The sequence below is a fragment of the Labrus mixtus genome, chromosome 1 (assembly GCF_963584025.1).
Source record: "Labrus mixtus chromosome 1, fLabMix1.1, whole genome shotgun sequence".
Taxonomy (NCBI): domain Eukaryota; kingdom Metazoa; phylum Chordata; class Actinopteri; order Labriformes; family Labridae; genus Labrus; species Labrus mixtus.
Window position 1 is genome coordinate 15,074,678 of NC_083612.1, and position 14,693 is coordinate 15,089,370.

At 40.1% G+C, this 14,693-nt stretch overlaps 1 protein-coding gene across 3 annotated transcripts in view; it reads left to right on the forward strand.

Moving 5' to 3' along the window:
- Positions 1 to 13,981, forward strand: part of pde8a (phosphodiesterase 8A) — a 46,702-nt gene extending 32,721 nt beyond the window's left edge. For all 3 annotated transcript variants that reach the window (XM_061034656.1, XM_061034670.1, XM_061034662.1), the window contains 15 exons: positions 161 to 301; positions 928 to 1,016; positions 1,162 to 1,213; positions 1,308 to 1,350; positions 1,743 to 1,820; positions 2,019 to 2,089; positions 2,844 to 3,008; positions 6,032 to 6,080; positions 6,295 to 6,430; positions 6,527 to 6,725; positions 8,211 to 8,428; positions 9,664 to 9,796; positions 10,542 to 10,706; positions 10,823 to 10,952; positions 11,728 to 13,981. In XM_061034656.1, the coding sequence (XP_060890639.1) occupies positions 161 to 301; positions 928 to 1,016; positions 1,162 to 1,213; positions 1,308 to 1,350; positions 1,743 to 1,820; positions 2,019 to 2,089; positions 2,844 to 3,008; positions 6,032 to 6,080; positions 6,295 to 6,430; positions 6,527 to 6,725; positions 8,211 to 8,428; positions 9,664 to 9,796; positions 10,542 to 10,706; positions 10,823 to 10,952; positions 11,728 to 11,834 (1,776 nt within the window). In that variant the 3' untranslated portion in view covers positions 11,835 to 13,981. The remainder of the gene's footprint in view (positions 1 to 160; positions 302 to 927; positions 1,017 to 1,161; positions 1,214 to 1,307; positions 1,351 to 1,742; positions 1,821 to 2,018; positions 2,090 to 2,843; positions 3,009 to 6,031; positions 6,081 to 6,294; positions 6,431 to 6,526; positions 6,726 to 8,210; positions 8,429 to 9,663; positions 9,797 to 10,541; positions 10,707 to 10,822; positions 10,953 to 11,727) is intronic.
- The last annotated feature ends 712 nt before the right edge of the window (positions 13,982 to 14,693 follow it).

Sequence of the window (14,693 nt, forward strand, 5' to 3'; positions counted from 1 at the left end):
TGTTTCCTTTTTATAAATAGGACTTGTTTTGCTTGGGAAGCTTTATATGTTGTTCGAGGTTTTTGTCTTATTTATGTATTTACTGATAATGGATTTTATAATCAGTAGATTACCAGATTAGCCGATAAGCCTAAACTCTCTTTTTGCTTTTCTTTCACAGTACGTGAACCCTGCATATGAGTCTATAATGGGCTACCAACAAGGCGAGCTAATAGGGAAGGAAATAATAGAAGTGCCTAAAAGTGAGAAGAATAAGCCTGATCTCCTTGAAACAATAAACTCCTGCATACGGAAAGGAAAGGTAATGTACATTTATTCAATCACTATACAATACTTTTAGTAGTGTTTGTTGATATTCTTACATAAATAGTTTGGACATGTAACATAGAACTCATCATAGAGTATTGCATTTCAATCACAACACACTTGCAGTTACTGTAGATCCACTCCTGCCTTTGTGTCTGTGCATGCACACATGCACATGCATCCATGTGTGCTGTAAGTATGCACCACTGGCCGTCCAGCAGCTCCGTTTCATGTGCACAAGAACAGCAGATGATGGCTGTGCTGTAATCTCACTACACAGAGAAAGAAGGTCAGTCCCAGACAGGCGAACAGCAGGAAGGCTCTTTTTAAGCTGCCACAGCAGACTGTAGGTGGGGGGACATGAAACAAGCACAGCAGACTCCTGGAGCACTCCCCCGCCCCATTAAAGCAAGCTCACCTCCTCTGAAATACTCTGACCGCGCGCACCACGCCACCTTACATCCACCGCAATCATGCCACAACCAACTATTCCATAACAACTATCTGGACATTTCAAATGTGTAAATGTTGCCAATTATTAAGAATATATGCTTCCTAAATTTGTTGTGTATATTTGTGCATCTTTAATTTCTGGCTTTGTTCTGGTTTGTGATGTTCCAGGAGTGGCAGGGGATTTATTATGCCAAAAAAAAGAATGGAGACAGCATTCAGCAAAATGTGAAGATCACACCTGTAATTGGACAGGGAGGGTGAGTTCATTTGGGATCTACAGACTTGCTAAATGTAATTTACATTTCTACTGGCTTAATAAATATACAGGGTAGCACATTAATTCATAATGATTATATTTCTTAAATTTCTCCTGCTGCACTTATTGGATTCTTTTATTCACAGAAAAACCAGACACTATGTGTCTATCAACTGGCCTTTAAATGATAATAATAAGGTAAGATGCGTCTCCAGTTTTGTGGATTAATAATAAATTAAAGGAGCTTACTGACCCGCATGTATCAATATTCTTCTGTCATCTGTCCTTGCAGAGTGATAAATCCAGTGAGCGAGTGCAGGCAGAGTCTCAGACAGGTAAGAGCCACCCTGAAATTCTCCCTGCTCTATAAAACTGCCGACTGTAGGTGCAAGACAACTCTGTCTGAAGTTGAAGTGAACTTTGTGTTTGAATAACACCACAGGTGATTTATTTTGCTACACCTGTCAAAATACTGTGAAGCACAGTATATTTCACACTAACTCTTTCACAACTGTGTCCCCTCAGTGTTCTGACAAGAGGCTCTAATTTCAATGTTACGTTTAAACTAAAGGGCTGATACAGAATACGTTTTTTTTATCTCTTCTCTCTGGCCTTCCAGAGTTGTCAAAACTTGGATTTTCAAGTCCTATCATTTGTAATCAACAGCCCTTTCACTTATCTTGCATGTTTGTGTGGATGTTCAAGTAAGGTGTTTTCTTCTCTCCAGACATCCAATCCAGTAAGCACAAAGACCGGAGGAAAGGCTCTCTGGACGTCAGATCTACAACATCTCGGGGGAGCGATGGTGAGAGTGAAGGGAGATAGATGATGGAAACTCTGGGCGTATCTTGTCCACTTACGAACCGTTCCCAGTTGTTTGTTTGCACTTATTGTCAATTGGCACACCCAAACACACTCATTATAAAGGAGATGGAAAAATACAGTTGAATTTGTTTTTGAATTATAATATTGATGTTTTGGGGTATTTCTTTTACTCTGACAGGGAGCTCACAGCGAAGGCACTCCTCAATGGCTCGCATCCACTCCATGACTATAGAGGCTCCCATCACCAAGGTGGGTTCATCTCCCTCCCTATCACTGCTCCGAGCACACATCATATGATCAGCACTTTGTACTAAAGTGTTGCATCTCATGACCAAACACGTTGGCTTTGAAACCACTGTGAGCACTTCTTGTACCGCTACTGGGACTGAGGCTAGAGGCCAGGCAAACTGTGTGGAGGGGAGATAAAATGCCACATTTCATGCCTAACACAGGACTGCATGTTGGAGCAGAATGACCTGCTGTTTCTGTGGTTTGTGTAGTTTGCAGCCTGGATCGTCAGGAACACAAAAAAGTCCCCAGGGTTGGGTCATATGACACACAGCAGTTCCACTGCTGTATCATTTGACTGTGGAGTCAGTCCCTGAAGGCATCATCCTCTGCAGAATAAAGCACTGTGTGTGTGTGTGTGTGTGTGTGTGTGTGTGTGTGTGTGTGTGTGTCATAGCTATAACTCTTGTTATGCACATGCTTGCTGCTGACCCCACCACAGGTTCCTAGATGATGTGAATACTTCACCTTAACTGTCATTCATTTATGATGTCAGATCTGGCTTTGCCTTTTTTTATCCCCCAGATATGTTTTATTTCAAAATGACCACGGTCAAAATGTTGTTGGTTTTCTAGAAGTGCTTTACAAATAAGCATTGACGTTTTTTATCATTAAAAATAGTTGAACATTTCGAACATAATTTTTATTGTTGTTGGTTTTGATATTATTAGTAGTATTAATAATCACAACATGGTTTACTTCTTACACCATCCAGGTTATAAACATCATCAATGCAGCGCAGGAAAGCAGCCCTATGCCTGTGGCAGAGGCCTTGGATCGGGTACTGGAGATCCTGAGGACCACTGAGCTCTACTCCCCGCAGTTAGGCACCAAGGATGAGGACCCCCATACTAATGACCTTGTGGGGGGGCTGATGACGGTAAGCAGCAGGTCCTGCAAGGAACCCGGTTCCACCAGAAGTCCAAAACACACAAACAGCTTCCTTCCCCTGCAAATGAATCAACTCCCATATGATAACGCACACGCAGAGCATTCACGGGATTCCACAGTGATAACACGTTTGTCTATGTGAACGTCCTTGAAGTACTCACGTTGATTATGCTTTAAATGACATAAACAGAGAGGCAGGAGAACTTGTCGACTTCTGTGAGGAGTTCTATTCATATTTGGGGGACAGAGACAGAGATTAACAGACAGAAATGGTGAAGTACAGAAGTAGAAAGAGTGCCAAGTTGGCAGTCTTGGCAACAACCCCAGAGGAAGTGTTAGATTGTCCTTTGTGCTCCTGTAGGCTGAAGAGGAAAGCCCACCCCACCCTCTCTCTCTCTCTCTCTCTGTCTCTCTCTCTGTCCCCCCTCTGCCTCCACCTCCCTCTCTCTCTCTCTGTACAGACTCTGCACATAGTCACACTCACATGAACCTCTTCCTCTTGACTACACAGGCCTGGAAACATCCTGTTCTTTGGATCAGATGAATAAGCATGACTTTACTTATAAATGTACTACAGATACACAGAGGCAGAGAACTGTGACACAGAGTGCTTCTGCAGAAAGAAATGCTCTGCCTGAGTGATGAAAGCTGTTGAGCCTTTACAAATCGGAGGTGTGAGATCAGGTTCGGGTGAATATTTAAGAAAGATCATACAGGTCTGATTGCATATTTTAATTCTACTACTTTGCTGCCAAAGGTGTGCAAATTCTGACCTCAGGAGACCCAGTGAAAAATGAAGAGACGAGTTTGAATCTTTCTAGGGAAAGACTTTAAATAACCAGTGTGTACAGAGGCAGCAGCACCATCAGACAATGCTCGGGTCAAAGATGAGCCAGTCTCCTCTTCCTTTTTCACTTGTGAAGTAAACATTTCACTCTGCGATACACACCCATGCATTCACTTATGCCCAAAATATGTATATTTATCATGCACCAGAAGAACTGTGTGATAGTCCTGTTAATTTAAAAGCTGACAAGTAGCAAAAATGTTGTAGGCCGAAAATGGTGGCCTAAATGCTGTTTTTTCTTTTCTTTTTTTTCCACCTTCTACAATTTCTTGACATACGGTGGTCTAGGTACATCCGTTTATTCCACTTGAGAAATACATGTTTAGTTCAAATTGATATCATTATAGTTTCTTGCCACTTCTCAAAATACAAATTATTGATCTCTTTTTATTCCTATAGGCTTGGAGCTAAATGCTAACATCAACATACTAGCATGCCACTGCTTAGTTCAGCAATGTTAGCATGCAAATGTTAGCTTATTGGTATTGAATTAGAAATGCAGATCAGGCTGATAGGATAATTATATTTTTCAACTTAAACAATTGCTATTTTCTAAATGATAGTGGTACCTGTTAAAGATTTAATAATTCTTTAAGGGATATGAAACTACAAATATTTTCGAAAAAAAATAAAAACATAAACTTGAAGTAGTGCTAGAGGAAAACTTAAGCGTCATTGTTGTCCGGAGGAATCCTCTTAGGTCCAAGAACTTACCTTCAAAATGTAATGGAAATCAATCAGATAGGGCTCCACTAAAATAGTCTGGATAGCTGATTTGCTCAACCATATTAGGGTGGCTGTGGCTCAGTGGTAGAATTGATTGTCTTTCAGCCAGCAGGTTGGAGGTTTAATCCCCAGCTCCTGCATTCAGATATCAAAGCGTCCTTTTGGCAAGATAATGAACCTGCTGGCGACCTGTGAATAAAGTAGTGCTTGTTGGACGGTGGGGTACTTTATGTTGCAGCCTCTGCCATCAGTGTGTGAATGTGGTGCGAGTGTGTGAATGTGACATGTGGTGTAAAAGCACTTTGTAGTCACAAGACTAGAAAAGCACTATACAAGTTCAAGACCATATACCACTATGATATGCTAACTAGATCTGTATGATCAACCTCGACATTAAAAAATATAACAAAGGTGAAACAAATCGCAGTCCGGGAGGAGCCTGATGATTGTTCTCTCTTTAATGGTGTATTACTTCACTGTTAAGCTCCATTTACTATCTCAGCATGCAGCACTGACAAGTGAAATAACTGAATGTTGATTATCTGATGTACTGATGTATGTTCATAAATTAACGGGGTGTCATTGTAACATACCTATTATTACAGTTCATGAATATGTAAATCATTTTCTAAGCTGCATATTGGTTACATTAATAAGCTCCGCTTGGCAGCCTCATCCCTTGCCTCCCTCATCCCTCCCCTCCCTCTGTGCTGGTGGGGAAACAGTATAAGGTGTCAACATAACATGGCATCCAAAATATTGTGTCGTAGTATGAGATCATTCTATTAGCATAGAAGATCAGAAAATCCATGTCTGATTAATTATACTAATGTCGTTTTTTTTATGGTGACAAGAATTTAAAGGAGCTCTAATCAAACTGTTTCTCTTGATAACATTGACCTACGACGGATATTAGGAGCATACTTCTTTTAAAAAGGATCTCTTGATATCAGAGAAATGGTTGCAGGATTTAAGGCAGCTATGAGCTCTTCAGGAATGTTTTTAAAGAATAACATAAATTGTCGTTTTAAAAATCCTTTATCTGTTCAGATGTTCTCAAGTGTCAAATCTCTTCTTTTCTAAAATGGTGGCTAAACCTGGGTATTAATTGTCTTGTTTGGTTTGTTGTTTGTGAATGTTTAAGTCTCAGCACCATGACAGGTCTCATCCAGTTAAAACATTAATTTAAATGAATAAAGAAATGTTATATTAGTTCTGATTCAAGAGTAAATTTCACTGTTAGACAAGTACATTTGAACTATCTTACCTATTTGACCAAATCATTTTGAAGCCCTTTGCAGTGTTTGTTTGAAGTGTAGTTGGTGCTACTCTGAGCTGAACTGCTCATGTCCCTGTTTAAAAGGAAGAATGATGACTTTATAAATTGTATTCATACCGTCCGTTGTTTACTGACACTTTCTGTCTTTCCTTTTTTGCAGGATGGTTTGCGCAGATTGTCAGGAAATGAATACATCTTAGCAACAAAACGTAAGTTATGTAAAGCAAAGAGGAGAGAGATCCTAGAGATAATAGAAGGTAGTACACAACATTTTAGAAGGTTTTTTTTTTTTTTTTTACAGCTCTGTTATTGAAAGATACAATAATTTCTGTTCTCCATTAGTTCAGAGCTCAAGATGTCCATCGTAAAACTCATGTTTCTGTGTCTGAATGCTTCCTTTCTCATCCCCTCCCTGGTGTACAGAGCCTCACCACATCCCCAGTCACCTGACAACTCCTCTGTCCATAAATGACATCCCCCCTCGTATCGCCCAGACCATGGAGAACGAGGACTCATGGGACTTTGACGTCTTCAACTTGGAAGCTGCAACCATTAAACGGTGAGGCGGCTGTAGAGGGACTATGACCAATGTGTTTGTTTGTTTTTTGTTTGTATGAGAGTTCATGTTAAACTTCTATGATGACTCCTCCCACAGGCCCCTGACCTACCTGGGCATGAAGATCTTCTCCCGCTTTAGGGTCTGTGAGTTCCTTAACTGCCCCGAGGCCACTCTGCGCTCCTGGCTACAACTGATTGAAGCTAACTACCACTCCAGTAACTCCTACCATAACTCTTCCCACGCTGCTGACGTGCTGCATGCAACGGCATATTTTCTCTGCAAGGAGAGGGTCAAGGTAAATTCATTGATAATATGATCTAATGGTCTATGACTTAGGGTAGCGGTGATGTTCATAGATTTGCTGTTAGACAGGAATTTAATTGGCTGCTATTTTGATAATTGATGACGTCGCATTTCAAACAAACATGTCAATAATGTAATGTAATATCACATTTTGAAATATGTGGTATTTCCTGCCCTTCTGACTGTAATATTTGGGGTTCTGGGCTCTCTGTTGAATTTATCAAGATATTTAAAATCTCAGTAATTTCCAATATGTGAAAGTTTTTTTTGTTGTTGCCTTTTTGCATTTGCTTTCACGATCATTACTTTAAAAGTGTTTTTTTTGTATCCTCACACAATGAGCCCATTAGCAATGTTAAACAACCGTACCATCAAAGTCATTGCAACCTGAGAAAAGAGTTTCAGACTGAGAGAAAAATGTAGCAATGGTAGTCTAAAAGAAAGAGTGAACCAACTTGGCTGTGTTCAGTAGAGGCTCTTGTTGATTCTGTTTCAAACGGTCCCCACTTATTGGGTCCAAACACTTATACAACATTAAGATTCTGGAGTTTCCTCCCATTAAAAAGCAGCTCTGTGCCGGGGTTGAGGGTCAGGCGTCTGAGCCAGTGTTATCCAAGAGGGCCGTGGTTTCACCCAAGTGTGTCAGTGGCTCACTGGTTTAGGCGCTGGTTAAGCTGATTATAAAATAGTCTATTTCTGATCTCACTCCAGTGATCTTTCATTGGCTTAGCCACTGAACTGTGAAGTTACATCACCCAAGGTTAATGAATCCCTGGAACTCTACAGGTTAGCAGCCCTGTTATGTTGCAAATTAATTTAGAAATGAGCACTTATTCTGATGATCTGTTTAATGTTACTTTTTATACTCTTGCTATTTCTACTGTTTGTAGTCCTGTGAGAGGTGAAGAAAAAACTACCCAGTAAACAATGAATGACCTCATCAACTTGATGAGGTCATGAATGTCAAAGAATGAGTGCAGCTTTCTGTCCACGGTGTCTCAAGCATTTTATGGTAACATAGTTCTGTTTATATACAAATCATCATTTTAAAAACCATGTCTTTCCACATGAGTTGAAAATGTTTTTCACTCATGTAAATAATGGATCCTCTATTATTTCTTGATCTCTTGTCTGTATGTGTAGTGTTATAAATGCAGTAGACGTTTTTGTGGTTATATAAATATTCTCATTTTACAATCAGTCAGTTGTCTACATTTAGTATTGGAGAAAATTGAACGTAACAAAGAACTCGGCACAACATTGGTCTGCACAACCATCATGGATAAACATTCAGATATGAAAACAAAACAACAGCATAATCCTTAGTTTCTTTTTGTTTAGTTAATCAAGTAGAACTCCAAATATCCACAAGTCCTTTGTCACAATATACCCCACCTTTACCTTGCACAACATTCTCTCCAGTTTTATATTTACTTTTTTTTAACATTTTTTTTTTCATGTTGTGTCCCCCAAACAGCAAAGTTTGGATCCCATCGATGAGGTGGCTGCCCTCATCGCTGCTACAGTGCATGATGTGGACCACCCAGGACGCACCAACAGCTTCCTGTGCAATGCAGGAAGTGAGCTGGCCATCCTCTACAATGACACAGCTGTGTTAGAGAGCCACCATGCAGCACTCGCCTTCCAGATCTCCACGAGAGATGATAAGTGCAACATCTTCAAATACATTGAAAGGTAGGAGAGTCAATACACAAGGAATAGACCACACCCTTATTATCCATCCATGCCTTGCTCGTGGTACAGCTAGATATCACAGGCCATCAAACACGCAACATATTCTACATTTTTTAACTTCCCTCTGAAGGTTAAGTGAATGTTGAAGTATGCAGATGAAAAAAGCCTTCAATAGTTTTATAGCTCTATCGAGACCTCATGAATGTAGTGTAAACAGTTAGCATTTACCTCAATATCTGCAAAAAAAAACCTGGAGAAGAAAATGTTCATACAACAAGGTTCCTGGCCCAAAATTGCGCACAACAAAAACTAATTTGCTGAAGTAAATTGTCAGTTTTGGCTGAACTATTCCTTTAATTTGTATTTAAAGAGGCACTTTCGCTAACTTTTTTCAGCTGAAGTGTAATTTGAGCAATTACCCCAGGAACCCAGTGGTATGATTTACTTCATTTTTTTTTGCAAAATATGCTTTATAGGATAAATGTAGTTTATCTAAATCAATCAGTTTGTATTTGTATAGCACCAAATTGTATCAAATGTTATCTCAAGACACTTTAGAACAAAACGGCCAGGAGCACAACACTTAGCGACATTTAGCAAAGTAACAGTGGCAAGGAAAGCTTGCCTTGAACAGGCAGGAACCTCGAGCAGAACTAGACTCATACTGAACAGCCATCCACTGAGACTGTGCTGGGAAAGTAGATTAGAAGGAGATGCAGACTGAAAGAGACGGATAGAGACAAATAAACAGAGCAACAACAACAGCTGATAACATAATGACGGTGAGAGGGTGTGTGATATTAGCAGGGACAGCTAATACATTCATCTTATGTTCCATTATTACAGAAAGTTTATGTTTTCTGTATGAAAATCATTTAAAGAAATTGTTTGTGATACAGCCATCACCTGAAGCATCACAGGGGATCAGATAAGCCGGCATGTGTGCCAATGAAAGCATTACTGTGTGTGTTGACAGCAACAGGGTAGTAATGTGATTTGAATCCTGGAACAGAATAGCTCACATGTGCTGGTCCCCTCTGAGGGGGTCAGTGAACAAAGCATCCATTCATCTCCACTGTCACTACAGTCTGAAGGGGAAAACTGTTCACACGGGTTTTTATGCTATTTAAAAGACTGCCATCTCAGCCTCTCTCTGTTTTCTCCCCTTCTGCTCACCCTGCATTCCCCTCTTTCACCCGTCTGATTCCTGGCATCGCTGTTATCGCTCTTTCTAGGAATGAATATCGAACTCTACGACAGGCCATCATTGACATGGTGCTCGCAACGGAGATGACCAAACACTTTGAACACGTCAACAAATTCGTCAACAGCATCAACAAGCCGCTGGCTGCTCTGGAGGAGAATGGGGTGAGATTTAAAAAAGACGAAGCTTTTAAAAACGTTGTTTTGTACTTCCTACCTGTGTAGAAATAGTAGCTCTAATTTTAGCCCCCCTTTTTTTTTCTAAATAGATCAGTGTTGTGCGTCAGAGCAGGAAGGACACACAGGAGCATTCAGACACTTGATAAACATTGTGATCTCATTCTGTCACACGCTATCACAGAATCACTCCAACAGTTTACGAGCAACAATAGTGTAAGCGCTGGAGAGAGGACGATCCCGGTTCAGAGGACTTGCGGACTGTAGTCGCCCCAGTGCAGATAGCTTTGTGCGGGGAGAATTTTACAACTTAGTACCATCTTTCTCATCTGAGTGTGGAATGCTCGACACAGATATTTAAAAGCCGTCCTGCTTTTTAAAGGCAAGAATGATGTGAATAAGTGATTTGAAACCGGTTTCCCCTCAGTTATTGTCGTTATTGAGTTTACACAGATTAAACATTGAAGTGTTTGGTGTTAATGTAATGGAGTTTAAATTGATTTAAAAAAAAAAACAACAACTCTTTGACCTTTATTTTCATTTAGCTAACCATCGACTAGGAGGTCCAAATCAAACAGAGGCTTATCTCGTGTTAACCAAGAAGAGCTTCTGTACTTCTGCTTTACATAATTATCAGTGAATGTAATCTCGTTCTGTAGTTTACTGAGCTGTCTCTTCATTTATCTTTAGCTGTCCCTATGCTTACGCTCTGCCTCCTTTTTTTTCCTTGAAGGGAAACAGCGATGAGGAATCTGTCAAAGGCATCCTGACATCTCCAGAGAACCGCATCCTTGTCAAGAGGATGCTGATTAAGTGTGCAGACATCTCTAATCCATGCAGGCCTCTGGAGCTTTGCATAGAATGGGCAGGACGCATCTCAGAAGAGTATTTCGCACAGGTAATTAGAAAAAATAACATGGCGGTTGTGTTTTGGCTGCAGATGTACTGTGTTTTTAATGTAATTGATCTAGTTAGTGTGCGTGATGATCACTTTTGTTGCTGTCTTTGGTACAGACGGACGAGGAGAAGAGACAAGGCCTGCCAGTGGTTATGCCTGTGTTTGACAGAAACACATGTAGCATCCCAAAGTCCCAGATTTCCTTTATAGACTACTTCATCACAGACATGTTTGATGCATGGGATGGTAAGACTGCACAGCTTCATGCAAACACTACACACACACATACAAGTAGAGTGGCAACTGTCTTTTCTGAGTATTTTGTTCAAAATAGCAACTGAGCTGAATTATCGTCATCTTCAAATTTTGGGAAACGTGGGAACCTTGGTAGTCCTTAAGAAAAAAAAAGGGAAAGGTCTGCACACTGTTCAGCTTCCAATGAGCAACTTTATTGAGGGCAACGTTTTGGATCCAAAGGATTTTCTTCAGGCAAATGTGGCAGGAGACAAGCAGTTTTTTCTAAACCTTGGTAGTCTTTGCCAAACGTAGCGGTGCAATGACATACCAATCGATCAATATTTGTATAGCGCCAGTTCTCATGTTGAACAGCCATCAGCTGCAGCTGAATGACCATGACCAAACAGTTAACTTATTTAAAGCAGATAGCAAAAGGTTCTTAATCACACTTGTTCTCAGATTGCTGCATTGTTGTTGTTATGCCAGAGCTCTCTATTAAATTATTGCTATTGTCAGTACTGTGGGATATTTAGCCCAGCATAGTAAATGGGAAAAAAAAACTGAATTCACTTCATACAGTATACTGTATGAATGAGCATCGGACTGGTATTCGGAAAAGGTTCAAAATTAAAGCAGATACCAGAGATGAACTGTATGAGAGATGAGCAGGAAAGAAATCTGTTTTCATTCAGTAAAATGTGTCAATGTTCCTTTCAGGACATTACAGGACATTCAAAACTGACCAAATTTGATATCAAGTAAATATCTTTTGTTGTCTCTCCAGCTTTTGCAGACCTCCCTAATCTTATGCAGCACTTGGACAACAACTTCAAGTACTGGAAAGGCCTTGACGAGAGGAAGCTGCACAGCCTGCGACCGCCTCCAGAGTAGGCTGCTGCAGCCCTGGTGACTCTGCAGTCCGGGACAGCCCTCCTCTCTCGTGCCGGGGCGTCTTTCTCCCTGCCAGCCGAAGGGCCTCCACGCCTTCACTCTCCTGCTTCTGTAGCACGCCGAGCGTCCACATGTCCGTCCATACAGAAACCACAGAAGGACTTCCTGACGGACGGCCGCAGCTTTGACGCTGCTGGCTTTACAGTCTTGTCAGATGAGAACTGTGACTAACAGACACAGAGCATCCTTATGAACTTAACGTGCCTCTCAGGCATTCGCAGTGTAGCTGGACAAGTGACGTGACTGAAAAAGGTTCCTCACGGGCCTCCCTGCAAACTGCCGTCCCCAAAAATACCACATGGGCTCTCCTGTCTGCCTGTGAAGCTGCTGTTTGAGTAAAAAAAAAACTGCTTGTTTATGAAGGAGTGTGCAAGACTGGAGGAGAGGATGAAGTGTGATCTGGATCTGAAAGTGTCCAATCACTGTTGATCTCCATCCCTGTGCTTGCAGCATGACAGGACTGCTCCCTCTTCCCCCAGAAGCCACAACATGAAAGAACACTCCACTGCTTTTTTTTCCTGCAATATATTCATGTGTCCATCAGAAACACATCCATGCTGGCACTACAGAGTGCGAGAGAATGCTTTTTCTTGTGGTCAGGTAGTCGATCTTTAGTTAAGGCCACTGCTGAAACAAAAACCTCGTAACATGAAAAAACACTCCACTGTTTTTTGTTATTTTTTTGACGTATACTCATGTGTCCTTCAAAAACACACCCATATTGACATTCAGCCATCATTACAGACATTTTGAAGGGGATGCTTTTGTTTTTGGGTCAGGGAGTGGATCTTTAACTTAGGCCACTGCCGACAGAGCGAAACCTCAACACTACAGATGATTTGGTATGTTAATTTCTCCTAGATGTTCCATATTTTTTCGATTTAAAAAAATTCAATACGTCAATTAGTTCAAGAACAAGAACACAAAATTGAGTTTCAAAAGGAGAGATGAAAGCCAAAGCCAATGAAGACAGATATTACTATAACTCTCGAAAATTCACAATTATTATTATTATTATTATTATTATTATTATTAATATGAAGCATTACCATATTAAACATTTTTATTTTATTTTAAAAGTACAGTACCAGTTTGAATGAACACTTTTGTATTGCACTGTAAACAATATTAGAAATGTCTACGTCTCAGTGATTTGTCCAGGGATGGGATGTTGCATTGTAGAATAAGCTGTTATTGTTGTTCATCAGGAGTTTGTGTGTGTGCATGTGCGGAAGTGTGTGGGTGTGGGTGTGTGTGTTGGGGTTGTAGGTGTGGGTGCGTGGGTGTATTCATTGTTGCAACAATCCCTTACTCTTGGTTTAATGCTGTAAACCGCTTGACATTTGACAACAGCAGAAATATGTGAAAAACATTTTGGACTTGAAAATTTTTTCTCCCAGAAATTTTTGTATCTGGTTTATCCTACTGAAAAGACTGCCTTATTTTATACAATATTTATACAGTACATCCCACTGTGCAACTGCAACGGACATCTGGAGTTTTTATTATGACATAGTCAGAAGGTTATGTTCAAGTAAATCTCAATATTTTTATAGACAATGAATTTTACACTGGATTTGCAGCAAATGAGATCAACCATTCTAGCTATCTGAATACCTGTGAATTGGACGGTCCTGCAGAGCATGTATACAGAGAACTAAATGGTTAAGAAGGATGTGGATCGCAGAGTTGTCTATCACTGTCTTTAAGCAGTCTCCTAGAGGCCGGCTTGCATTGATTTTTGATCAAACATCATTCTATTTTGGCCACTTGTCCAACATCTTTATGCACAGACCCAGGGATCAGCTTTGGGTTCAAGGCTGGTTTCAGATTAGGATACTAATATATGTTAAAGATTGTTGCTTATTAAGAATATTTCCTCATTAAATAGTATATAAATGCCATAACATCGAGGCATATGATGGTTAATGAGGCGTATTGACCACGTTTATCTTTGTTTCTCTCTTATGACAGAATTGTACACTCAATCAGGGGATTTGTTTGTTCCTTCTGATTCACATCTTGCTCTGAAGGCACGGAAGAAAATTAGAAACTATTCAATGAAAAATAAAATAATGTCAATTATATGTTTGCAGTCTATTTTCTGCAGTAATACAATTTGCGTCCTCTTACTTTTGTCATCTTTCTTTTGTCTTTTTTCCTGATATGTTCCTCTATTAGTCCACAGTATGCCTTGTAAATGTTTTGAATATTTGTCTGTCCAGCTACTAACCCCTCTCTTTTACCTGCATGTGTCACTTTTCTGGTTGTTTGTTCATTTGTCAGCAGGATAACAGAAAAAGAGAATTGATACCAGTCAGATGTTTTGATAAAACTTGATGACTGGGTGAAGTGTGGAACAAAGAAGAACCCATTAACTTTCAGAGAATAACTTACAAACAAGCAATCGATTTTACCAAATTCAAATCCTCCTTAAGTTCCTCCTGAAAGTGTGCACGACAATTGGACATTGGTGTTTTATGAATGCAGGCAACAACAAAAAAAATCTCAGACTTCTTGTGGTCTTGCTGTGATCATGACTTGAACATCGATACCTCAGTGGAAAAACAAAATGCAACTCAACGGCGATATCGCTTAGAAAGTACATTACATATATGCTCTTCAATTGTAATATTTACTGGAACAATACCAGATCTCATCTCAGGTCGTAACTTTTCTTCCCCTGCTCAAACTATTTCTTTTAAAAGAACACGGTAAGGCATAACAGACTGTTAAAAATGTGTTTCTTTAACGCTTGGTTTTTTACTTTTAAACAAGCACAATGAATCTATATATCTT